Genomic DNA, 27,267 nt, shown 5'->3' on the forward strand with positions numbered 1-27,267 from the left:
GGAACAAAGGGAGGTTGAATCCGGAGGACAAACTGGAGGAAGGTATGGATATGCAGAAGCGGAGCAATTCTACGTTAGAATCACACTGACAGTGCAGAGACATGCACTTTCAACGAGGTCAGGCGTAGGCTGAGGTCCAATCCAGCTTGAAAGAATGCCAGTATTCTGGAAATTTGAAACACCTGAGGTTCGTAATCTCTTGTACGACACCACTGGAAATATGTATGCCACAGTCTGTGGTAGATCCTGGCGGAGGCAGGTTTATGCGCTCTAAGCATCGTGTTGATGACTAAGGTAGAGAATTCCTTTGACCTTAGGAGGGATGACTCAATAGACACGCCATCAAAGACAGACAATCCAGGTAAAGGCAAGGACCCTGAGACAACAGGCCCGGAAGTTGAGGCAGTAGAAATGGAATGTCGATGGAGAGACTCCGAAGATCTGAGTACCATTGACGTCTGGGCCAAGCTGGAGCCACCAGCAGGACAGTGTCTCCATCTTGCTTGAACTTCCAAAGAACCCAAGGAAGCAGAGAGACTGGAGGAAATAGGTACGCAAACCGGAAGGTCCCTTTTACTGACAGAGCATCCACCAGGCTTGCTTTGTCATCTCTTGTTCTGGACCCGTACACTGGTAACTTGTGATTGTGTCGGGAGGCCATGAGATCCACCTCTGGGAGACCCCATTTGTCCATTAGAAGTTGAAACACCTCTTGGTGAAGAGACCATTCCCCTGGATGCACGTTGTGACGGCTGTGGAAGTCCGCTTCCCAATTGAGAACTCCCGGAATGAACACTGCCAATATAGCCGGTAGATGAGATTCTGCCCAGGTCAGAGTGCATGACAATTCTGATATTGCTGCCGGACTTCGAGTACCTCCTTGATGGTTGATGTAAGCCACTGTGATGGTGTTGTTGGACTGAACCTGCATGGGCTTTCCATGAAGAATGTGCTTTGCCATCATGAGAGCCTGTACACAGCCCTAAGTTCCAATATGTTGATGGGCAGGGATGCCTCTATTGTTGTCCACCGGCCCTGAGAGGAGTGTGCACCGGTCACTGCGCCCCATCCCCGGAGACTAGCGTCCGTTATTAGGATTATCCAGTCCGGGATCCAAAAGGGGCGACCCTTGGTTAGATGAGATGTCTGTAGCCACCAAGAGAGGGACAGATGCACCTCCAGAAATAGTACTATCATCTGAGCTCTGACCCGGTGGGGTAATCCATTCCGCCTGGAGAGGATCAGCCCATGAAGGGGCCTGGAATGGAACTATGCATATTCTACCGTGTGGAATGTGGACACCATGGATCCCAGAACCAGAAAGAGAGTAGAATAATATCCAGTCCCTCATGGAGATGGCAGAACTGGTACAATTACCCCTGCCTGCAGCAAGGACTGTATGACTTTCTGGATCTGCAAAGCCTTATCGGAAGAAAAATTGGTGGGGAGGCCTTCGAAGGAACCAGAGGGCATACCCCTGAGAGATCACTTCTCTTACCCAAGCATCCTTGGTGGTTTGACGTCAGCACTGGGCGAACTGAAGAAGTCAGCCTCCCACCCTGGTCCCATCAGGCTGCGGGTTTATCCTCCGGTTTGTGCTCCAGGCCTGTTTCTTAGGCTTGGCAGTCTTCTTGGCAAGAGAAGGACTGCCCTTTGGATTTTCCTTGGGTACGAAAGGACCGAAAGGAGCAACTTGGAGACTTTGCAGGAGCAGATGCTGAGGGCAGAAATGCAGATTTGTATTTGGCCAACGTGTCAACAATTTTGTCCAAGTCTGGACCAAACAGAATCTCCCCATTATAGGGTAAGGCTTCCAGGCCTTTTCTTAGATTCGGCATCCACGCTCCAATAGTGAAGCCACAGGGAACGGCGTGCAGACACAGCCGCAGCCGAGACCCTAGATGTCAGTAGACTAGCATCCAGAGCGGCCTCACCAATATTTATGCAGCTGCATCTCTAATATTGCCGACCAGTGACACCGGATTCTCTGGAACTTCCAAGGAGTCCTCAAGTGTATCAGCCCAACTCTCTATGGCCTTAGCTACCCAGGAGATAGCCATGGATGGCCGGGCAACAGCTCCTCAAAGAGAGTATATAGACTTTAGGCAAGTTTCCACCTTCCTATCCGTAGGATCCTTCAAGGAAGAAATGGAGGGCATCGGTAACGTTGCACTTTTAATTAACTGTGTAACGTGTGAAACCACTGCGGGGGGCGATTCCCACTTATTACAATGAGGCTCAGGAAATGGGTAATATGAGGTCAAACGTTTCTGAGGTTGATACCTCTTACCAGGCCTCAGCCATGTGATCTACCAGCTGATCTGATAGAGGGAATACTGCTGAAGATACCTTTATCTGTTTAAACAGATTGTATTTGGATTTAGGGGCTGGTTTGTCATCCTCTGTAACCAATGCGGATCTGACCACACACACCAAGGCAGGAATATTAATCCTTGATTTAGGCTTCGCCTCTTGTCGAGGGGAGTCAGGGATAGAGGCATCATCCACCTCTCCGTCATCAGAAGACATCTCAGATTCTGACATTCTGTGTGGATTGAGATGACAACACAGGACGCTTAGCTGGTCTAACGGGCTTCTCACTCTGCAACCTGGTCTGAAGAGCAGTAGAGGTTGCTGCCAGACTCTGTACTGAGTTAGAGAAAACATCTACCCATGGTGGAGATCCACCCTGTGGTAATACCACACAACGATTTAGTTAATGAACGATTTTAGTAAACGATTTTTTCCCTTGAAAAAATTAACTAAAATCGTTTACTAAAGTTGTTCATTTACTAAATGTAATGAACGATTTTTTTAGAACTACAAACGATTTTTGCATATTAACTTACTGAAAATCGTTCAGTTGACAAGTCTGACTGAACTACAAACTGCAAACGTGAACGCGCATGAACGATAATCGTTCATCATTTGACTCAGAAAATGAACATTATCGTTTAACGATAATCGTTCAAAAAATCGTTGTGTGTGTATGCAGCTATAGGCAGGACCCAGTTTCATGTTTAAAATGTATGCAGCTTGAGCCAAAGGTGGCAGATCAAGTTCAATTATCTGAGAATCAGTGTAGGGACTAGCCATCTTAACAAATTATTGCAATATTTTGGAACCAACATTCCCTATGTTCAAAGGAGTTGCAGTTGGAAAAGCATGTGAGTGCCGAGTTTGTATGATATTTTATATATATATATATATATATATATATATATGAGGTCAGGTATGAACCACCCTAACAACACATCTATTAGGTCAGAATGAGTGAAATGGTATAGCCATAAGCTGACAGATAGAAAAAGACACAGACAGGCAGCGCTAACACAAGTCACATACAATGCAGAAAGACGCTGCAAAGCGACACTATACTCAACTACACAGACGAAGTGTCTAGTAGGAAATAGCGCTGCTGACCCTGGGGAGAGGTATGCGGGTGGACTGGACCACGCGCTGTCCTGGGAGAACTGCGACTGCACATAGAAAATGGCCGCCGGAGACCTCAGAGGGGGCGTGTCCAGAGGAGGAGCGTAGCTCAGGGAAGCCAGACCGCAGTGGAAAGGCGTGCTGAGCTGAGGGGAGGAGCCACTTAAACGGGGAAGCTGTCTCTCCTGGCCGGTTATTAACCCCTGGGATACTGGTTTCACGCACAAATATGTCCCTGGTGGCCCAGTGAAACGCAATGGCCGGAGCCTGCGTCCACTCCCAGCACCTCCGGTTTGTCCTCCGAGACTGGAGGTATCGACTTCCATTACGCGGGGGTCACCGTGCGTGGCAACCCGCCTTTCCTGTTCCCTGATGTCCGGGTGCAGTCTAAGTCCTCTCCGGGGGCCCTGGCTGGCGCTGACCCCCGGGCCATCCGCCGCGATCCCCGGATCAGTACTGGCGCCGCGGCACCGGAGTGGTGACGGAGCGGCAGCGCAGACGTCCCATGTACAGTCTGCTGCTGCGTGCTCTAGTCTTTGTAAAATAAATAAAATAAAGAAATAACCTTTAGGGGCTGATGTCTCTGGCTCGGGGGCGGGGTATAGGGAGAGTGGACCCAATGCATCCTGAGAGCTGAAAGCTTTAACTGCGTGGTGCCTGGATTGATTCCCATCACCTACACCCCAAGGTCTCCCTGTGGAGGTTTAGGCACCCATAAGAGAGGGTTAGGGGGTAGAATAGGTTAGTCAACACTTACCTTTCGACGATCGGGATTCTCACCGCCGGCCATGCGGCCAGCGGTAAATCATACTGAATCCCTTGTAGGTTGTGTGGTCTGTGCATTTGCAATGGAGGTTGTAAACACTAGAACAGCGAAGCAACATTGGTCGCACCATCGACATTTGCTGTAGCCTAGGGTCTACTCTACTCTAATCCAACTAAACATGGCCTCTGAATCATTGGGTTTGCGATTGGGAACACAGTAGCATCCTAGACACGCCTGTGACACTCCCCTGACATGCACATGAAACGGCCCCTTTTTGCGATCACTTCCCAGTCCCCACCCTCAAACGTCGGAGGATCGCAAACCTCTTCTCAAGTGTTAGTGATGCCTTACGCAATTGCCAACGGTAAAGGACACTTGGGTTCGCCCATGTACAGTAAGAGATTTCTGTTTTTTTGCTCATTTGCATTAGCAAAACATCCCTCCTACTGGTTAAATATCGGCGCTGTGTCAGGGTATGAATCAGGACCATAATCTGTTTCTATACTCAAATCAACTAATAATAACTATAAGCTACATTTACTGATTGTAATGACGGAGAAGCATTTATTATTTTATGGTTATAAATCGTACCCACATCATAAAATGTATAACGCTTCCGTCATCATTTTAAAAAAACAATTAATGATTACTTAATTATACCTCTTTAATATAATCAATAAAACTTATTGCTCTATTAATAAAATTAAACAATTATTTTTCCACTAATATATTAATAAAATATATATATAGGTATAATATTTACCTCATAAGAGAATTATTGGGGGCATGTTACACCCTGTGTCTGCGATCCCATATGCTCGAAATATGGCTTCAGTGTCTCAATTCTCACGGCTATTCTGTGGGACAATAGACTCACTCAGGACTGCGATAATCAAATGATCCGTGTCCGATGCTGCGTCTTTGTACACAGATGCTGCAACATTTTATGCAGATGCTTGGATTTGCCAAGCTGCAGGTGGGCGTCTCAATACATCTCCCGGTGGCTGCAACATTTGCATACTTCCACATCGCAGCTGCGGCAGCATTCGCATACAACTCTGAATCAGGCCCTTAGTCACAATGTGATGGAACAAAACCGCTTAGCGAGACTGCATTGATTAATATGATATTTCGACACTTGTACATTTGTGTGCGAATGAGTCTGAGGGGTATATTTAAGTGCTGGTTTTTAGATGTGAGATGTTGCCCATAGCAACCAGTCAGATTCTAGATATTATCTTCTGGAAGGTGCTAGATAAATGATAACTATAATATGATTGGTTGCTATGGACGCACTTTAGTAAATATACCCCTGAGTCTGAATCTATATACGAAGCGCTGCTTCTTTTGTGCATCACCTGCGACTTTGTACATATTTAAAACTAATTCCTGTGCAGTTAAAAGTGCACTCCGACGTCTCTGGTACAGATTGAGCAATGCTTTGTATCGTCTATGAGGCAAATGTAAAGAAAAAGTCACTACACCACACCGCTGGGCGCGGCTCACTCACGCCTGGCGTCTGGGGCAACATGGAGCATTGAGGCGCATGCGTTACCCAGAGTGTACGCAGAAAGATGCTGTTGCCATCGGGGCAGATGGTATGAGAAGTGTGGTGGAAAAGTGCTGGGCATTCCTGGGTGGTAATTGGGAGGTGGTTAGGAATGCAAGTAACAAAGGTCAGATCAGTGGGCGTGTTATGGGAATGTCGCGGGCGTGTCGGTAGAAGTGACTGCTTTACCAGATGCACAGCCATAAACATAGGAGGCCGCGGTCAAACAGAGAAACTACACCTGCCATAGGGCTGCTGCAAGTTTCGATGGTGCGATTGATGGTGGCGTATAAGGATGTTCAGTCTGTATTACAGCATGCATGACCCTAAAAGTGGACGTTTCACAGCTTGCACAGTCGGGTGAACGTACAGTATATGTGTACAAGGTAAGGAGTTTGTAGCATCATTCGCAGATGAGTGGGGGGGGGCGGGTACTACTTACCAGGGCACAGGCTGGTTGGAGGGGAACGGCGGGGGCCTGAGTCAGCTGCTGCCACTGGCCACTTTGTATAGCGGCACATCAGGCAGTGAGAGAGAGGAGACTGCTGCTGCAGGCTACAGGTGGGGGCGATTGTACTGATCTCCCCTAGGTGTTGTCCCTGTGCTGATCTCACAGCACCGCACATAATATTTAAAAAAATAATAATAATTTGTGTGGAGTGTGGCCACGTGTCCCAAATTAGGACACGTCCCCAACCCAGTACCAGGACTGTCGGGGCTCTCGACGGCCTTGCATGCATGCAACTCAGAATCAGGTCCTATGTGACATAACCTCAGTTTATGAAAACTAAGCAATGATTATTAGGAAGAAAATATTTTGAACTGGTGTGAACACAAAAAGTGAAGAAAAGAAGCATTACATTTTCTTGGATTTAAACCGTTGGTGGTGATTTCATTTATATGTATATTTGTGTAACCATTGATTTTGATCATTTCATGTCACAATTCTAACTAAATCACCTAATACAGAAAATATAATTACAGGATTATAACTCTACACAAGTTATGGACAGGATGTTCACACCGCTCACTATCACAGATAAGATGAGTGACCCAGAGAAAAGACAGATATTACGGGATGATCCGGCACAGGGAGAGCGCACCGAGACATATCACAATGCAGCTTCTGAGACGCCTAGATCCCCATTAGTGGCAGAATCAAAATGTAGCAATTCAGCTGAACCTTATGCAAAGGAATATCCACCTGTATCTACATATGCTGATGTACAGGACAACAGTAGGCTGAAATACACCAGCTATCATGACTCTCAACCAAAATATCATTGTGTTTGTTATGAAAGTGTTGATGATCTTTTTCAGTGGAAAGGAACGCAGAGTGACACTGAAGAAAAGTTTACACATTTAAGAAAAACAGATGTAAGTGAAAACATTTTACCAGGTGCATCTAAAATGCCAATAATCGATTGTGCCATGTACAAGATGTACTGACTATCAGATACAATTCATGAGAGGACCCAGGCAGATGTCTTCCCAACTTCACATTAATGATTACCAAATGCTCACTGTATAGCAGTACCAGAAACACAGATCATGTTAGACAGTGTGAGAACATAACAATCCTAACTTGTCACCAATATGAATGTAGAACTTATTTATACTGTATATTCACATTGGGCATCATTGCAAGAGATTAACCCGGTGGTCCCCAATCTGTGCAGGCGCTTTCACCAGGGTGCCATGTAGCTGGTGGCCTTTGTATTTTTTTCATAAAAAAATATAGATTATTTTGCACGGGTGGAAGAGAGGTTGGCGGCGTGGTGTGGAGTGGTGGGGAGGGGGGGGTTGCAATGAGCAGGGTGAGAGTTGTCACTGCAGTGAATCCTGAGGCTGCCTATTGCTGATCTGATGAGTGATGCTGCAGAACGGTGCTGACGATCACAACTAAAGGTAAGTAAGGGAGAGTGGCAATTGGAGAGACACGGAGGGTGCAAATGGAGAGAGACGGAAGAGGCAAAGGGACATGGGGCAAAGGGAGAGACATGGTGGAAGCAACTGAGAGACATGAAGGGGGAAAATGGAGAGAAATGGAGGAGGCAATGGGAGAGACATGGAGGAGGCAAAGAGAGAAATACGGAGGGGGAGAGAGGAGAGACATGGAGCGGGCAAAAGGAGAGACATGGAGGGGGCAATGGGAGAGTCACAGAGGAGGCAAAGAGAGAGATGTAGTGTTCAATGAAAGAGAGACGTGGGCAAAGGAAGAGACATGGGGCAATGGGAGAGATATGGAGGGGGCAATGGGAGAGAAACGGAGTGGGCAATGGGAGAGAAATGGAGTGGGCAAAGGGAGAGAGATGGAGGGGGCAATAGGTGAGAATAGCACTGTTTTCTCTCTTTTTAAAATACTTATTACGTTATTTTGACCAAACTACTGCTCTGTAATTATTTTCGCTTTGGGGTGCGTTGAAAAAATTATGGAGACGCTAAGGGTGCCTTGAACTGAGAAAGTCTGGGAACCACTGAATTAATCCCTTTGCTGCAGAGGACGAGTGGGGATCATTCTTCACATATACGTTAAGACTGCAAAGGATAGTTACCGATTATCCTCAATAGTGATTGTTTCACTAATAAAAAACAAAATACCTTCTGGCAGCCGGAAGTACACATCAGGAAGTGCCATCGTCGTGCGAATGTAAGGATGATGGCACTGTAGTGCCAAATAAAATAATAATGAGAATAATAATGCCCTGTATCCCCAATGTTAGAGCGTAGAAAGATAGTGGCACCCTTGTTTGAAAGAGGGGAATCACTTATTTCAAATAATGCTGCCCCATAGAAATGAAAAATATCTATGCACTATGGAAAATCATGGAGTACAGGGATGAATGAAGATCTTCGCCAACCTGGCTGTCAATAATTAACTTTTTCAGATTATGGGGCTGCTAAGTATTTATTATCTGGTGATCGCCAGATATTGTTACCCTGCCCTACGGAAAACATACTTTTACATATATGTAGACACTATGAGCCTGATTTAGAGATGGATGCAGTAGCTACAGACTACAGTTGTCCTAAAATATGCTAATACTGCAGTTGTGTTAATAGCTGTCTGCCAGCTTCTGTGATTCGCTGCTGTGTTCGAAGACGTAGCTTCGCATCACTCTGCGTGAACATCGATCATCTGTAATCATTAGGTTATAAAGGATTGCCAGTGTTTTCAAGCTGCCGGGGCCTGGCCTCTGCACTTCTCGAAAATGGAGCCAACAAACCCCTGTTTTTGATAACGTCTGTTGCCGCCCAGTCTGCACCCACAGGCTACGGCTTAGGGGATGCTGCGTGCGATCTCACATAATGAGATCTGCTCATGCGCAGTGTCCCCCAAGCCATATTGCATCTTAAGGGGCACTACGAGCAATCTCGCAGAACAAAATCTGCACACATGCAGAGCCTTATGTGCCCTATCACCCCAATAATGACACCTGCACACTTGGGCACCAACAGTTGAAAGAGGGGACTCTGATGACAATAGTGTATCAGTCACTTATTGCGGCATTATTTAATGGTAATAACATAATGCACTTTTAATATCGGACCTTTTGTGTTAAAATTTCTTTTGATCATTTAAATACACAATTTTATTTATAGATCACCTAACCCAGAATATTATATATGTCATTACAGAATAATAACTCCAGCCAACCTCAGTGTATGGACAGACTGCTCACTATCACAGATAAGACGAGTGATACAGAGAAAAGTGAGAAATTGCATCATTCCCCAGGAAATGAAGAACGTGCTGAGAAATATCGTCATTTATCTTCTGAGACACTTAGGTTCCCATTAACAGCAGAGTCAAAACCTCTCAATACCAGTAACTCAATTGAACCTTATTCAAAGAAACATCCAGCTAATGTACAACACAACAAATACACCAGCTATTATAAATCTGAGCCAAAATACCCTTTTATTTCTTTTGAAAGTGATGATGAGCTTGAGGATTTGCTAAAACATCACAAATTCTCTCCTGGACAGTTGAACGGAAGACACGGTGGTACTGAAGAAACAGAGTTTGGACATTTAAGAATAACAGATATTTCTTCACCTCGGAAAGAAAACAGTTTGACAGGGGCATCTGCAAATGCCAGTCATGTAACGTACCATGCAAAAGATTCACTGACTAAACCAACCATCACCATTCATGGGAGTAATCGGAGAGACATGCCTTCCCAGCACCACAGCAACACATCACTTATCAAACCTCAGGACGAGATTAGCGGATCCCCACTGATTAGTCCTTGTTGGAGCACCAGGAACTCAGAGCATCTTAGACAGTGCGAATACGATGACTGCATGGGAAATGAGACAACCCTAGAACAAGTTGTACATTTTAAATGCGAAATAGAAAATCTTGAGAAACAAATGAAGAGTCTGGAAGATGTAGATATAGCCAAGATTAAAGCAATTACTTGTGAACGTGTATTGAAGATACAAGACTTAAGAAACTCCTTAATTAAATCGGACCAGTTAGAAGTCCAGGACCAGCGGCTCAGGAATGAAAACTTTGAATTTCAGAGGGCATTAGAACAACTACATGTGAGCACACAGTGCTTACTGGCTGAAAACTTCAATTGCAGAAAAGAAATCAGCGAACTTAGGACAGCTAAAGTATATCTACAGCTAAAATTATCTAATGCAGAACAAGACGGAGAAGACTGCGTCCACGACATGAAGGTTGTGGCTGACAAATGTGAAGAGCTTCTGAACCAAAGGAAACTTATCCAAGATGAGAGAAATTTTTTGAGCATTGAGAAACAATTCTTGATGAAAGAAGTCGATGTTTTAAAAAAAGAGTTGAATAAAAAGCTAGAAGAACTGGCATCAGTTACCATCGAGAGAGAAAATCTCAGTAAAGTATTGGATTCTACAAAGGCAAGGCTAGTGTCTTATACTAAGGAGAAACAAGAGCTACAGTCCAAGCTAACAAAGGCATTGATTGAAAACTGTCTGTTGAGAAGAAAACTAGATGCATATGAAATCCAGCAGATGAAGGCAGAGGTAATGACAGTTATGATACAAAGCTTTGTACTGGTACATGTTACATGTCTGCAGTGGGAAGATAATTCAGTAACACAGAACCTTCTAAAAATAGGTTACATTACTGCATTGATAATATGCAGGAAATTAAGGGTCTGATTCAGAGATTAACTCAGTAGCGATTATGTAAGCAAATCGAGCAATTGTTTGCCATCGCGCATACGTAGAAGCTGAACTGTGCGTGCGCAGCGATCGCATTGCGAGTAAGGATGCACAGAGGAATACATGGCAAGGTGTGTAACGGGGGTGGTCAGAAAAATGCAAGGGTGTGTACGTTTGAATGACGTTTCATGGGTGTGTATAAATTAGCCCTTATGATCTCCTACACAGCATGAGAGCTCTCTGCGTGTCAGGAGAGCTGCCAAGTCTGCGGCTGGTCAGACCTGCTGCAAGGGCAAGATGGGCGCTCGTTCTGCGCCGATGTTACTGATATTTACTCAGGTAGGCGATGTCGTACTCACATGAGAAGGCAGCGATGGGCGTTCTTATGCACGGGTAAGCTTTGTAACTATTAGCATATATTCGCAGCTGCATTGCATATGAAATCGCAGCTGCGATCGCTTTAGCGTCCATCTCTGAATTAGGCCCTAAGGACCTGATTGAGACCGCTTGCTCAATTCGTATGCAAATTCGGCTAAGTGACGGCAAGGCAGGCACTCACATGGCAAGGCATAAGCACGCCCATTATGTCTTGGAGTGCGATCAATTTTGTGTATGCAGACGCCCACCAGCCTGTCTTAAGACGCCCACTTGCGCATGTCATCTCCAGGAAGTGTATGCAACCATCGAGTACCATCGGATGCATTCGCAGCGCTGGAGGTTGACTATACCCTACCGTAAGCACTGCGAGCACTTCAGTGTCAAATTCAACCAGGTGACGTGTACTATGATGCTACCTGTTAATTATGCAGGGTCCATAGGGTATCCACAGGATACCTTGGGGTATAGGCGATGGCGGCAGACATCCAGGCACCACAGAGTTAAATTTTCAGCCTCTCAGGATGCACTGGGGTCCCTCTCCTATACCCCGCCCCCGAGCCTCAGGCCACTCAGTCTTCGTCGGTGCCTGGCCGGACCAGTCGCACCGTACAGAGGGGGGTCTTTTCAAGGCCCCTGAAGATTTCTTTGCAGCTGTGGCTGCACAACTAGAGTGCTCCAGCATAGGACAGTCAGTATTGACATCCATGCTGTCACTCCTACACCCCGCTGCTACCAGAACGCCGGTACCGATCCGGGGATGCTGGTTGGTAGCTGGGGTCACAGCTAGTGGTGACCCCGGCTACCTGGACTGTGGCCGGATGCACGGGGGACAAGGTAAGCAGTGGGGTCCCGCGGTGAGCACCCGCCGGTAACACAGTCCTTTTTGGTTCCCAGGCAGGGGGCTCCCTGGGGACCGGCTGCGCGTGGGGCCAGGTACTGATCCTACGCCTTCCACTATACCACCAGGGACAGCGGACCGCAGCATGTGCGGTACAGCGCGGCGTCCCAGGGGTTAGTAGCAGACCAGGGGAGAACGCCTTCCCTGTCTCACAGCCAGTGTCTCCCCCGCTGCACAGTGCCATTCCACAGCGGTCTGAGCGGGCTGTGTCAGCGCTCCTCCCCCGGGCCCGCCTCCTCTCTGCTCCTCGGTTGCCATTTTCTCACTACATGTGCTGGGAATGACAAACGCTGCTGGAAGCTGTTACAGGTGCCATTGCGGTCCGGGTCCCCCGCATACCTCTCCTTCAATTAAGGTCAGTGTATGCAGCACTGTTTCCTACCAGGCTCTGGTCTGTGTAGTTGATCGCAGTGCTTGTAATGCAGGATGTTATCTGTGCATTGTATGTGACTTAAATGCTAGCGCTGTTTGCCTGTACTTTCATTTCTGACTGTCAGCCTTTTTCCTATCCCTGTTCTTCTGCTACAGCCCTTGCGGTGCGGTGTTGCAGGGTGTTTATTACCTCACAGTAAATGTGGTTTTTCTGTGTGGGAGGTCACATATGCTCCGTTCACACTCCTCATGTCTGAAAGTGAGCGAGGATATCCTCTTCGAGCTATAATGTACTGATATCATGTGCAGTTAGCGGAGGGATATGTAGACGCTGAGGGTTTATGGAGGGCATGTTGTATTATATATCACGCCACATTTCTGTCAATGTGCCTGCACAAAAAGGGACCGCCCTCGGCTGGCTAAGATGCTTACAGCCCTTGTGGGCAATGCCCCCTGCGTTTCCCCATAGGGGTTATCGCGGCGAGTGGTGGTCTCATCACATGCAGGGGTCCCTGGACAGTTGATGGTACCCCAGTGTACCCTGTTTTTCGCCCCCCCCCCCAGGTCTCGCAGGAGCCTGTGTGGGTGAATTTATTGTCCAAATGGTATAGCACCTGATGGACGTTTTACAGGGGGAGTCACCTTTTCGGCCTTCTAAACGGCCTTTCGGGTCTCAGACGGGTAAGGACATGACGTCTGAATGACGGTGATATTATTGACTTTTCTACTTCAGGGTCCATAGGGTATCCACAGGATACCTTGGGGTATAGGTGTGACGTTGAGCAGATTTCCTGGCTACTGACCGTCTTGGAAAGCTATATTTTAGACTTACCCTGGCCTCACAGGGCCGAAAAGACTAAGCCACAGACCCCGATGGGACTGTAGCCGATGGCAGACACGCAGACGTAGCTGCTTCCTGCGGGGCCACAATCGTGTCCAGATGAGGGCCAAACAAGACCTATCCCGTAAAAGGCAAAGCATTCCAAATGGAATCTGCGTCCGCTTTCCAAGAGCGCAACCACAGGGAGCGGCGAGCCGCTACTGCTGCCGAGGAGATTCTGGAAAGGAGGAGGCTATATGTAAGACTGTCTCATTATGAACGTGGCTAAGTCTCTGAGAATTTGCCACTATCCACCTGCTCTGCTGGAGAGTCAGTGTGCAGAGATCCAGTTACCTACCCAGCGCTCCATGGCTCTGGCCCCCCAGCACACGGCCATAGCCGGCCTGGAAGCCCCTCCAGCAAGGGAATAATTTGGATTTTAGATATATTTGCACCTTGCAATGTGTAACCTCCTTCAAGGAGGACCTGGAGGGCATGGGCAACGTAGCACTCCGGCGTGTAACATGAGAATCTACCCGTAAAGGTAACTCCCATTCGGAAAAATAATTATCCGCAAAGGGGTATGCAAAAGGTCAACCGTTTTTGAGGCTGGAACCGCTTACCCCGGATTTTCCACGCCTCCTCTAAATGATCCACCTGACCAGATAGAGGAATTACAGTGGCAACAACCTTATCCTTAAAGAAGGCATATTTGGATTTAGCCACGGGGGATATGTAATAACCAAAGCCGCACGGACTGCCCGTATAAGGCCAGGTATATAGACTTTAGACCCAGACTACGCCTCCTTTGCACTAAGGGGCTCGTGTCTGAAAAATATGAGATATGGTAAGAACTTACCTTTGTTATCTCTATTTCTACGAAGTCCATAGGGTTCCACAGGATACCTTGGGGTATAGGTGTGACGTCAGTCATCGGGCACCATAGAGTTAAGCTTTCAGCCTCCCAGGATGCACTAGGGTCCCCCTCCTATACCCCGCCCCCGAGCCAAGGCACCTCAGTTTAGTTTGGTGCCCGGCCGGAGTCGGGTGCACCTGTTGGAGTGGGGGCTAAGAAGAGCCCCTGAAGCTTTTCTGCATGCAGCTGTGGCTGCACATCTGGATGTACAGCATGGACAGTCAGTCCTGACGTCCATGCTGTTTTCCCTACACCCCCGCCGGTACCAGAATGCCGGTACCGATCCGGGGATGCTGGTGAGCATCTGGGGTCACAGCTAGCGGTGACCCCAGATGTTCCGGACCATGGCCGGGTTCAAGGGGGACAGCAAGGTAAGCAGCGGGGTCCCGCGGTGGGTCCTCGCTGTTACATGGTCCAGAGTCCCCAGGCAGGGGGCTCCCTGGGGACTGGCTGCAGCGTGGAGCCAGGTAAGAACCTGCGCTTCCACTACCCCTCTGGGACAGTGGACCGCAGCAGAGCGGTAGCGCTGCGACGTCCCGGGGGTTAAATGCATGCCAGGGGAGCGCGCTTTCCCTGTCTCACAGCCAGCGCCTCCCCCGCTGCACACAGCCCTCTCTGCACTCTGCCGACTGCCCTGTGGCAGCGCTCCTCCCCCAGGCCAGCCTCCTCTCTGCTCCTTGGCGGCCATCTTCCTGAACGCATGGTGAACGCTGCTGGAAGCCTGGAAGGAAGCATCTTGGTCTGGGTCCCCCCGCATACCTCTCCTCCGCTGTGGTCAGGTCTGTGTATGCAGCGCTGTGTCCTACCAGACCCTGTGTCTGCGTAGTTGAGTGATCAGCGCTGGTTAGTGCAGGAATTGATTTTCTTTGCATTGTATGTGACTGTGCCAGCTCTGCTGCCTGTATCTTCTATTCTGACTGTCAGCTTTATTACTGTCCCCGTTCTTTCTGCTAAGCCCTTGCGGTGCGGTGCTGCAGGGTGGTCTCTCACCTCTTTAAAATACAATTGGTGAGAGGGGTCACATACTTAGTACCTTCATGTCTGAAAGTGATTTTCCTCTCCGGCTACAGTGTACTACGTGTAAAGTACCTTTAGCGGAGGGGGAGGGTAGCGCGGAGGGCCTCTGCCGGCAGTGTTTGTCAATGGCGCGGCCTATTACGGTTTCGCTCAGGCGCTTACAACCTTAGTGGGCCAGTTAGCTCCGCAGCCCGCGTTTACACAGATGGGTTTGTCCCAGTGGTGTCGTCACCCATGCAGGGTTTCCCAAGACAATTGGTGGTACCCCGCAGTCTCCCTATTTCCCCTCTCCCGGTTTCTCAGGAGCCGGCGTGGGTTAACTCCCTGACGAGTTCTGTACAGCACTTGTCGGATGTGTTGCAGGGGGAGACTGTGATGCGGCCACATAAACGGTCGGTGGCGTCTCTGTCGGCTCCTTATGAGGATGACGAAGGGACGTCTGATGATGGGGAGATTCTGGATCCTTACGATCAGGAACCTCTCCATACTAAGGATGCTGACGCTAGGTCCAAGGTATATATTCCTGGACTTATTCGGACAGTTCGCACAGCCTTGGTGATTGAGGACGAAGTTCCCCCAGCTGCTAAATCCAAGTATGCCTTTTTAAGAATGTGAAGGGTGACGCCACAGTCTTTCCTCTTTCGGGTCAGTTAATGGACCATTTAGAGGAGACGTGGAAACAGCCTGGCAAGCGATACCAGCCGCAGAGGCGCCTGGCAGTGGCTTATCCGTTCGCGGATAATTATTTTGCTAAGTGGGAATCCCCTCCACAGGTGGATTCTCATGTGACACGTCTTGCCCGTAGTGCCACATTGCCGATGCCATCCATGTCCTCCCTTAAGGATGCTACGGACCGCAAGGTGGAGATCTGCCTGAATTCCGCTTATTCCCTTGCGTGGGGGGGGCAGCGCGGCCGGCTATGGCCATTTGCTGGGTTGCCAGAGCGATGGAGCGCTGGGCAGATTCATTGGAGGCGTCCTTTGATTCCGACTGTCCGGGGTTGATTGGTAATCTCCGTGATTCGGCCACTTATATCAACGAGGCGGCCTTAGACATTAGTACACTGGTGTCTCGAATTTCTTCAGCAGCGGTGGCTGCTCGTCGCACCTTGTGGTTGTGATCCTGGAAGGCGGACGCTGACTCCAAAAGGGTTTGGAGGCGTTGCCCTTTAACGGAGAAGTTCTCTTCGGTCCAGATCTGGACAAGATCGTCATGTCTCCCGTCGGCCGCGGCTCCTTCTGGTTCAGGACCATCGTCCTTTCGGTCTTATAGGGCCCAGGGCAGGCCCAAACCACAGTCTTTTCCCCGACAGGCTGGTCCCAAAAAATCGGCCAAGCCCCGGAAGCAGGCATGGAGTACCAGACGTCCGGCCCCTAAGCCTGATGACAAGCCTGCGGCCTGCGGTCCGGGCCTCCCGTTGGGGGATCCCAAAGTGGGAGGCCGCCTGCTGCAGTTCGCCCGGTGTTGGTCGGTCACCACGACAGACACTTGGGTTCTCGAGGTGGTCTCCCACAGGTACGCCCTCTCTTTCCGGCACAGACCCCCGGCTCGATTCTTCACCACGGGTCTACCATCAGACCGGAACAAGGCCACGGAGCTGCGGAAGGTCTTGCACACTATGCTCCAGGCTGGAGTTATAGTGCCTGTTCCATTCTCCCAGAGGGGCCAGGGTTTCTATTCAAATCTTTTTTTGGTGCAGAAACCCAATGGGTCGTATCATCCGATTCTCAACCTCAAACCTCTCAACAAGTCTTTGCGGGTGCCGAAGTTTCGGATGGAGACCCTACGGTCCATCATTCTGGCGCTGGAACCTGGGGACTACATGGTGTCATTGGACATACAGGACGCTTACCTGCATGTCCCTATTCTTTTGCGCCATCAACAGTTCCTCAGGTTTGCAATCCGCAGCGACCACTTTCACTTTCGGGCGTTACCTTTTGGCCTGGCGACAGCACCGCGTGTGTTCACCAAGGTGATGGCGGTCATGGCGGCTTCTCTGCGGCTCCAGCGAGTCCGCATGTTGCCATACTTGGACGACCTGTTATTAGTGGCAGGATCTCCAGAGCTCCTTCTACGCCACTTGGACCTGACCATTGCGCTGCTGCAACGGCACGGCTGGTTAATCAACTGGCAGAAGTCCACTCTAATCCCGTCTCGGCGGATTCTGCACCTCGGAGCCTTATTGGACTCGGGACAGCAAAGGATCTTTGTGACGGAGGAAAAGATCTCTGCTTTACAGTCGAGGGTGCGCAGTTGTCTGCACAGCCGCCGGGTGTCTCTACACTCAGCGATGAGGTTACTGGGCTCCATGGTGTCGGTGTTCGACATGGTGGAATATGTCCAGTTTCACTCCAGACCTCTGCAGCACCTGATCCTGTCCAAGTGGAACGGGCTGCCTCAGTCTCTAAAGTCCCAGACGATAGTGCTCACCCCGGAGGTTCGCCTGTCCCTTGCCTGGTGGTTGCAGACGACCCATCTCAGCAAGGGACGTCCGTTCTGGGTACCAAATTGGGTCCTGTTGACAACGGACGCCAGTCTTCGGGGCTGGGGAGCAGTTTCAGGTCCACACTTGTTCCAGGGCAGGTGGACGCCGACAGAAGCGGAGCTTCCAATAAATATCTTGGAACTCCGTGCGGTCTTCAATGCTCTCCAGCAGGCACATCGGGTTCTCCAGGGTCGTCCGGTGCAGGTCCAGTCGGACAACGCTACCACCGTGGCCTACATAAACAGGCAAGGAGGAACCCGAAGTCGGGCGGCTCTCGTAGAGGTGTTTCGGATCCTGGTATGGGCGGAGCGCAATCTTCCGGCCATATCAGCGGTCTTCATCCCGGGAGTGCTAAATTGGGAGGTGGACTTTCTAAGTCGCCAGGACGTTCATCCGGGGGAATGGTCCCTGCACCCGGACATTTTTCAACTGCTGGTGGACAGGTGGGGTCTTCCAGAGATCGACCTCATGGCGTCCCGGCACAACAACAAGTTGCCGGTGTACAGGTCTTGCACAAGAGACGAAGAGGCGTCTCTGGTGGATGCTCTGTCCATCCGGTGGACGTTCCGGTTCGCATACCTGTTTCCTCCGGTTTCCCTTCTTCCACGGGTAATCCGGAAATTCAAACAGGAAGGAGGGACGCTACTGTTGATAGCTCCCGCGTGGCCCAGACGGCACTGGTTCTCAGACCTTCAGGGTCTGTCCATGGACAGTCCTCTGCGGTTGCCGCTACGACCGGACCTTCTGTCACAGGGTCCTTGTCTTCCCTCGGACCTGGCTCGGCTGTCTTTGACAGCATGGCTGTTGAGACAGCCATGTTGAGGTCCAGGGGGTTTTCCAGCTCTGTGGTGCGTACCATGTTGCGAGCTCGGAAACCGTCGTCAGCAACCGCGAGGATATACCATCGCGTGTGGCATATGTTCTTCCAATGGTGTCGACCGAGAGGTTATGCACCGCGGGAGTTTCATCTGTCTAGGATACTTGCCTTTCTACAAGCGGGACTAGATCATGGGCTTCGCCTTGCTTCTTTGAAGGTACAGGTTTCGGCCCTGTCTGTCTGGTTTCACCGTAGGATTGCTACAATCCCGGATGTGCGCACCTTTATGCAAGGTGTTCTCTGCATTCAGCAGCCCTTTGTTCCACCTGTGGCGCCTTGGGATTTGGCTGTGGTCCTGAGGGCTCTCCAGGGACCGCCTTTTGAACCACTGGGCTTAGTGGATCTTAAATGGCTAACAGCTAAGACTGTTTTCCTTCTGGCCATAGCTTCGGCCAGACGTGTTTCTGATTTAGGGGCTCTCTCTTGTAGACCCCCTTTCTTGATTTTTCATGGGAACAGGGCAGTGCTCCGCACTCGGCCTGAATTTCTTCCCAAAGTTGTTTCCCAGTTTCATGTTAACGAGGAAATAGTTGTTCCAGCCTTTAACTCACCTGGTCTTTCAGTGGGTGAGGCCACTTTGGATGTTGTGCGGGCCTTAAGGACTTATGTTGACCGCACTTCTTCGTTTAGGAAGTCGGATGCCTTGTTTGTCCTCTATGGCTTCCGTATAAAGGGTTGGCCTGCTTCAAAGCAAACTTTGGCAGCCTGGATCCGTATGGCTATTTCTGAAGCTTATCTTCATGAAGGTCTGCCGGTTCCTCCTTCTTTGAAGGCTCATTCCACTAGGTCTGTGGGTCCTTCGTGGGCAGCTCGACGTGGTGCCTCTGCAGTCCAGATCTGCAAGGCTGCTACGTGGTCCTCTGTCCATACCTTCGTGAGGTATTACAGGTTTGACACCTTCGCCTCTCAGGATGCTTCCTTCGGGCGGCGGATTCTCCTTTCAGCACAGGAGCGTCCCCACCCTTAAAGGATACTGCTTTGGGACATCCCCAAGGTATCCTGTGGATACCCTATGGACCCTGAAGTAGAAAATATGAGATATGGTAAGAACTTACCTTTGTTATCTCTATTTCTACGAAGTCCATAGGGTTCCACAGGACTCCCGCCCTGTCGCACCTGTGCTGCAGATGGGCTTTGGTCTGGTCACCGGTTTTCCCGTCTCCCTCTGGTGAGAGTGTGATTCTTGTGTGTATCCAGATCTTCTTTCTTTCTCGTCCTTCTCCTCCTCCGGCCTATGGCTTGGTAACTAACTGAGGTGCCTTGGCTCGGGGGCGGGGTATAGGAGGGGGACCCTAGTGCATCCTGGGAGGCTGAAAGCTTAACTCTATGGTGACCGATGACTGACGTCACACCTATACCCCAAGGTATCCTGTGGAACCCTATGGACTTCGTAGAAATAGAGATAACAAAGGTAAGTTCTTACCATATCTCATATTTTTCAGACACGAGCCCCTTAGTGCAAAGGAGGCGTAGTCTGGGTCTAAAGTCTATATACCTGGCCTTATACGGGCAGTCCGTGCGGCTTTGGTTATTACATATCCCCCGTGGCTAAATCCAAATATGCCTTCTTTAAGGATAAGGGTGTTGCCACTGTAATTCCTCTATCTGGTCAGGTGGATCATTTAGAGGAGGCGTGGAAAATCCGGGGTAAGCGGTTCCAGCCTCAAAAACGGTTGACCTTTTGCATACCCCTTTGCGGATAATTATTTTTCCGAATGGGAGTTACCTTTACGGGTAGATTCTCATGTTACACGCCTAGTGAGGAGTGCTACGTTGCCCATGCCCTCCAGGTCCTCCTTGAAGGAGGTTACACATTGCAAGGTGCAAATATATCTAAAATCCAAATTATTCCCTTGCTGGAGGGGCTTCCAGGCCGGCTATGGCCGTGTGCTGGGGGCCAGAGCCATGGAGCGCTGGGTAGGTAACTGGATCTCTGCACACTGACTCTCCAGCAGAGCAGGTGGATAGTGGCAAATTCTCAGAGACTTAGCCACGTTCATAATGAGACAGTCTTACATATAGCCTCCTCCTTTCCAGAATCTCCTCGGCAGCAGTAGCGGCTCGGCAGCAGTAGCGGCTCGCCGCTCCCTGTGGTTGCGCTCTTGGAAAGCGGACGCAGATTCCATTTGGAATGCTTTGCCTTTTACGGGATAGGTCTTGTTTGGCCCTCATCTGCGTATCTGCCATCGGCTACAGTCCCATCGGGGTCTGGGGCTTCATCTTTTCGGCCCTGTGAGGCCAGGGTAAGTCTAAAATATAGCTTTCCAAGACGGTCAGTAGCCAGGAAATCTGCTCAACCATAAGAACAGGATTGGAGTACAAGACGTCCTACTCCCAAGTTGGACTAAAAGCCTTCAGCCTCACGGGACGGGCCTCCTCTCGGGGGACCCCAGAGTTGGAGGACGGCTTCTCCAGTTCGCCCAGTGCTGGTGTCTGACCTCCACGGCCACTGGGGTAAGAGAAGTATTTTCTTGAAGGTATATCCTCTCCTCCCGGTAACCGCCTCCTAGACGGTTTTTCGTTACAGGTCTTCTGTCAATTCAAGACAAGGCCCTGTAATTTTGAGGGTGTTACACTCTATGCTCCAGGCAGGAGTTATAGTACCTATTCCGTTGCCCCAAAGGGGAACGAGGTATTACTCCATCCTCTTTCTGGTACAGAAACCCAATGCGCTTACCTGGACATCCTCAACCTCGAATCCTTCAACAAATTCTTAAGGATTCCTCGGTTCAGGAGGGGGACCCTGCATTCCTCATTCAATGGAGCCTGGGAGTTTTGTGGTGTCGTTGGATATATTCAGGGTGACTAACTGAATGTCCCTATTTTGTTAGAACACCAGTGTTTTTCTTCAGGTTTGCAGTGGTCGATAAGCATTTCCAGTTTTACCAGGGTCATGGCAGTTATGGCAGCCCACCTGCGGATGCAGGAGGTCCGCTTGTTACCTGATCCGGGCGACCTCAGTGCCATCTGCAACGGACAATATCTGTGTTGCTACTTTAGGGCTGACTGATACACTGGAAATGGTCCTCTCTGATTCTTCACAGAGGATGCTCCATATCCCAACATCTGAGGATCTTTGTGATTGAGGAAAAGATCTCTGCATTACAGGCAAAGGTACGCAGTTGCCTGCAGAGTCGCCGAGTGTCTATTCACTCGGCAATGTGGTTATGGGTTCCAGGGTGTCGCTGTTCGACATGGTGGAGAGTACCCAGTGTCACTCTGAACCTCTACAAAAATTGATCCTCTCCGGATGGGATGGGTTGCCCCATAGGATAAAGTCAATAGTGCTTTCCCCGGAGGTTTGTCTCTCTCTGGCCTGGTGGATGCGGAAAGCTCACCTAAACAAGGGGCACCCCCTTTGGGATTGCGGACAGGGTCCTTCTGACGATGGACGCCAGTATCCGTGACTGGGAAGCAGTGACGGGTCCACACTTGTTCCAGGGCAGGTGGACACCAGTAGTTTTTGCGCTTCCCATAAACATCTGAGAACTCAGAGCAGTATTCAAGGTTCTCTAGCATACAGGACAGGTCCTCCACGGAAATACCGTGCAGGTACAGTCTGACAACGCCATCATGATGGCTTATGTAAACCACCTAGGAGGTTCCCGAAGTCGGGCGACACTAACAGTGGTGTCCCGAATTCTGGCTTGGGTGGACGGCTATATCCCTGCTGTCATCGGCAGTGTTCATTCAGGAATCCTCAGATGGAAAGCAGGCTTTCCCAGCCATCAGGACGTGCATTCAGGGAAATGTCCTCTTCATCAGGAGGTGTTCAATCTTCTGGTGAACAAGTGGAGCCTTTCAGAGATGAGACTCTTATGGTAGACGTATGTTGGTCCAGTGGACCTTCCAAGTTGTGTACCTCGTCCCTCCGTTATCCCTTCTTCCTCCAATAATAGCAAGAAGGAAGCGCGCTCCTGCTGATAGCTCGTGCGTGGGCCAGACGGCACTATTACTCAGATCTTTGGAGTGTTTCAGTTAACACTCCGAAGCTATTACCTCTATGACCGGACCTGTTGTCTCTGGATCCTGGCTGATACCTAGACCTGGGTTGTCTGTCCTTGACGGTGTGGCGGTGGAGACTGCCCTCTTAAGGTCTAGGAGTTTTTCCAGCTCTATAGTTAACAGGGCCTATGTCCATGCTACGAGCTCGGAAGATTTTATCTGCAAGAATTTACCATCAGGTATGGCATACTTTCTTTCAGTTGTGTCGCCCTACAGGCTATGCTCCTCGGGTATTCCGGATATCCAGAGGGTTGGTTTTCCTACAGGTGGGCTTAGATAACGGTCTTCGCCTTGCTTACCTGAAGGTGCAGGTTTCTGCCCTGTTGGTTTCATCGTAGGATTGCTACTCTTCCTGATGTCCGCACCTTTGTGCAGGGTGTACATTATATTCAGCATCCCTTTGTTCCATCTGTGGCTCCTTGGGATTTGGCTGTGGTCTTTAGGGCACTCTGAGGACCGCCATTTGATCCACTGGGCTCAGTGGATTTCAAATGGCTTACGGCTAGGAATGTATTCCTTCTGGCCATTGATTTGGCCGGTAGGATCTCAGAATGGGGGGCTGTGTCATGTAGACCTCCCTTTTTCTCATCTTTCCTAGGAACTGGGCAGTGCTTCGCACTTGCCCTAGTTTTTTACCTACGGTGGTGTCTAGTTTCCACATCAATGAGGAAATTATAGTGCCTGCCTTTACTTCCCCAGTCCTTTCTGCTGGTGAGGCCTCTTTGGATGTGGTACGGGCTCTAAGAATTTAAGTTGACCGTACCAGTCCGTTTAGGAAATCAGACTCTCGGTTTTGTCCTTTCTGGTTTCCATAAAAAGGGTTGGCCTGCCACTGCGCTAACTTTGGCAGGATGGATTCACAGGTCTTCCTGTTCCATCCTCTATTAAAGCTCTTCCACTAGGTCTGTGGGTCCTTCGTGGGCAGCTCGACGTGGCGCTTCAGCAGTGATTGGCAGCCACGTGGTCATCTGTCCATATTTTTGTAAGGTATTATGTTTTTGATACCTTCGCCTCTCAGGATGCTTCCTTTCGGCGGCGGATTCTCCTTACAGCACAGGAGCGTCCCCACCCGTAAAGGATACTGCTTTGGTACATCCCCAAGGTATCCTGTGGATACCCTATGGACCCTGCAGTAGAAAATATGAGATATGGTAAGAACTTACCCTTGTTATCTCTATTTCTACGAAGTCCATAGGGTTCCATAGGACTCCCACCCTGTCGCACCTGTACTGCAGATGGGCTTTGATCTGGTCACCGGTTTCTCCGTCTACTTCTGGTGAGAATGTGATTCTTGTGTGTTCCAGACTGTCTTCTCTCTCTTTTTTGCTCCTGCTCCGGCCTATGGCTTGTTACAAAACTGAGTGGCCTGAGGCTCGGGGGCGGGGTATAGGAGAGGGACCCCAGTGCATCCTGGGAGGCTGAAAATGTAACTCTGTGGTGCCTGGATGTCTGCCGCCATCGCCTATACCCCAAGATATCCTGTGGAACCCTATGGACTTCGTAGAAATAGAGATAACAAGGGTAAGTTCTTACCATATCTCATATTTTTATGGCACTGCTCATTCTCTGGAACAAGTGTGCATATCGGTGAATATCTATACGCATGCAATGTGGGAGTAATTATGGAGAACTTGGGCTAAATGTAATAGCCTGCGAGCCGGTGCCACTACAGGAATACATGCGAGTATGCCCGTATTTTTAAAGCAACATTTTTAAAGCTTTAAAAATACGGGTATTATCTCATGTATCATGGCAATTCACCGTCATAGCGGTCAACCATTGACTTTTATACTCAGTGGCTCTTTTTATTAATTTTTAATGTCATGTTGCAACAGTGTGGCTATTCGCTCTTATGAGATTATTCATGTTTTTACATTTTTACTATATCATATTGCATTTACATCATTCCAAGTAACTATTCATGTTTAGTGATTTCACTACTGTATTATTGTATTTCCTTCCTTCCTTCCTTCCTTCCCAGGGCAGTGTATACGGGTGTCCCAGGTCATCCGACCCGGGTCCCATTAACTGCATACAGTGTGCCACATTCCAAACACTTGGAGATTATGTCATCCACAAGAGCGCTGGGTGAGGGAAGCCCCGGCAATATCCCAGGTCCAGCCTGCGGTGCGAAGGTATGCCGTCGGCATCCCGACTGTCTAATCCCGGCAAGGCTCTAATGACAGGCGTCGAAATCCCGACGCCTGTCATTTTACCTATGCCAGGAGCCCGACGCCCGGCATACCGATCGAAGGTAAGCCGGGCGCGGACAGCCACAGGGGGGAGGGTTAGGTTAGGGGCTCCTGGGGGGGACTTAGGGTTAGGCACCCCCCCTGGTAGAGTTAGGCTAGGGGTAGGGGGGGTTAGGGTTAGGCACCCTGGGGTGAGGTTACGGTTAGGCACCCCACCCAGGAGACTTAGACTTAGGTTTAGGCTGCGGGGAAGGGGGGGGGGTTAGGTTTAGGCACTTACAGGGGCGGGGTTAGGGTTAGGCACTTGGAGGGGAGGTTAGGGTTAGGTACCCCCAAGGGAGGGTTAGGGGGGAGTTAGGTTAGTGAATAGTAAAAATACTTACCTGTCAGGATCTTCACTGCCGGTCTTCCAGCGTCGGGATTCGAACCGCCAGTCCGGCGGTATTTCATACCGACCCCGGTGTGATTGGGTTTCAAGCCTCAGTGACACAGATTGAAATCACTGTTCAATTACCTGGGCTGGACCCGGGGTTTTAGTGTAAAAGGGAAAAGGGGTGTTACACTTTTATTATTATTATTACATTTTATTTATAGGGCGCCACAAGTGGTCCGCAGCGCCGTACATACGTCAACAGTAGGACAGTACAGGGTACACAGAACATTACATTACAATACAGTAATCAGAACATAAACAGAGCACAAGTAACTATTAGCACATACTTGCCTACACCCTGGCTGCTTCCTCCGGGAGGAAGCAGCCAGGTCGGCTTAGCAGAGGGTCGTGGCCAGACACAGTACAAGTCGTTTAGGGCTGGACTGGGGGCGGAGCCACGTGATCTCGTCATTTAGGCTCCGCCCCCGCTACACAATGCCGCTATTTCTGGCATTGCGATGCAGGGGGCGGGGTTATGATGACGCGATTCAGCGTGAATCGCATCATCAGCCCCTCCGCTGCCGGGGGTTTGGAGCAACACTGGGGGGGTGGGGGGGGTGGGGGGGGGGGCCCAGGAGTGGCACCAAATATTCAGGAGGCTCCCGGCCAAATCGGGAGAGTAGGCATGTATGAATTAGCAACACAATTCTCCATACACAATATAGCTGGGAAGGTGAAGGTTGTCATAGAAGTGCTAGAGAAGAGGGCTGTGATACAGTAGGGAGGAGGACCCTGCTCCTAGGAGCTTACAATCTGAGCGTTCCAATAGTTTTCCACTAAACATGCTGGTATAGTTTTTAGGTTCTCTGTATAAGATATATGTGGCAGAATGCAGCCGATTTCTATAGTGTTAATTCTTACTTTATATTGTTTATTTTCAGCAAACAAAATGACTGACGTGCAGCAAGTTGGCAGAAACATCAGCTATAGGAATACAGGAAATGATAGATACAAAGGAAAGAAATATTTGGCTACTTCTCTTAATACAGTTAAATCTTTAACTTCTTCCAAAATAAATATGCTGTTTACATGCACATTGTTCCTGATATATATTTGTGTAATCTCTTTACTTCTGAAATCAAAAGAACGATTCATACAGTAAGAAACAGAGGGGAGATTTACAAACCTGCATGTTTGTAAAATTACAGGATTTCTATGTGCTTTTATTCTTGGTCGGAGTGGGGTGGGGAGATTTCAAACTTCCAGATGTATTATAGAGAAGACTACATATAGAATGCTGTTTGTGAGCATAAGAACAGTACTGAAGGTTTTTAAATGGTGTCAAATGGCTGATTTGTGCTTTTTTTTAAAAAAAAATGCCCAAAAATGTATAAAAAGCAATCTTTTCTAGTTTATACCATTTTATACCTAAATTCCGGGTCTGACACGGAGGTTGGAACAGGGGCCCTGATTCAGAGCCAGACGCTCTGACAGAGCGCTCGCTCTGAATCAGGGTGTCTCTTCTTTTTTTATGGAGCGGCCTCCTGGCCGCTCGCATTGCTGTGGGTTGCTAATGCGAGCGGCCATGATGATGGTCACGATGGTCAAGACCATCGCGACCATCGGGCTTGCGACGAGACCCTTGTGGTAGGGTCTCGTGGCCGCAAGCCCTATAGAGCTTTCGGCTCTAACAGAGCCGAAAGCTCTCCCATTGACAGCACTTGTGATGTCAGTGGGGCCGCCCCCAGACGGTAGGCGTTCTCATGGGAACGCCTCCGTCTGGGAAGCCACCCCCCGGCCCGCCCACCAAAGGGGGCGTGCTCTCACTCAACATCGACAGCACGCCCACTTTGGTGGGAGACCTGGAGCGACGGATTGCACGTCGCTATCCGGGTCTCGCACATGTGCACGACGGAGCCGGCTCCATCGTGCGAATGCGCTCTGGGCCACCATCGACCCGGTTGCGAGCGCTCAGCGCTTGCGACCGGGTCTGATTTAGGCCCTGGGTTCCAAACTGGATCAGACCCGGAATT

General features: G+C 49.5%; 1 protein-coding gene across 4 annotated transcripts in view; it reads left to right on the forward strand.

Annotated features, from left to right (window-relative positions):
- CCDC110 (coiled-coil domain containing 110) overlaps positions 1-26,312 on the forward strand; it is a 49,708-nt gene extending 23,396 nt beyond the window's left edge. For 2 of the 4 annotated variants that reach the window (XM_088478819.1, XM_088478821.1), the window contains 3 exons: positions 7,068-7,124; positions 9,387-10,760; positions 26,176-26,312. In XM_088478819.1, the coding sequence (XP_088334945.1) occupies positions 7,068-7,124; positions 9,387-10,760; positions 26,176-26,187 (1,443 nt within the window). In that variant the 3' untranslated portion in view covers positions 26,188-26,312. Of the gene's footprint in view, positions 1-6,731; positions 7,125-9,386; positions 10,761-26,175 lie in introns of all 4 variants that reach the window. The other 2 variants (XM_088478818.1, XM_088478820.1) reach the window with 1 other exon arrangement.
- Positions 26,313-27,267: the final 955 nt, after the last annotated feature.

Source organism: Taudactylus pleione, unplaced genomic scaffold, assembly GCF_031769625.1.
Source record: "Taudactylus pleione unplaced genomic scaffold, aTauple2 ptg000218l, whole genome shotgun sequence".
NCBI classification, from domain to species: domain Eukaryota; kingdom Metazoa; phylum Chordata; class Amphibia; order Anura; family Myobatrachidae; genus Taudactylus; species Taudactylus pleione.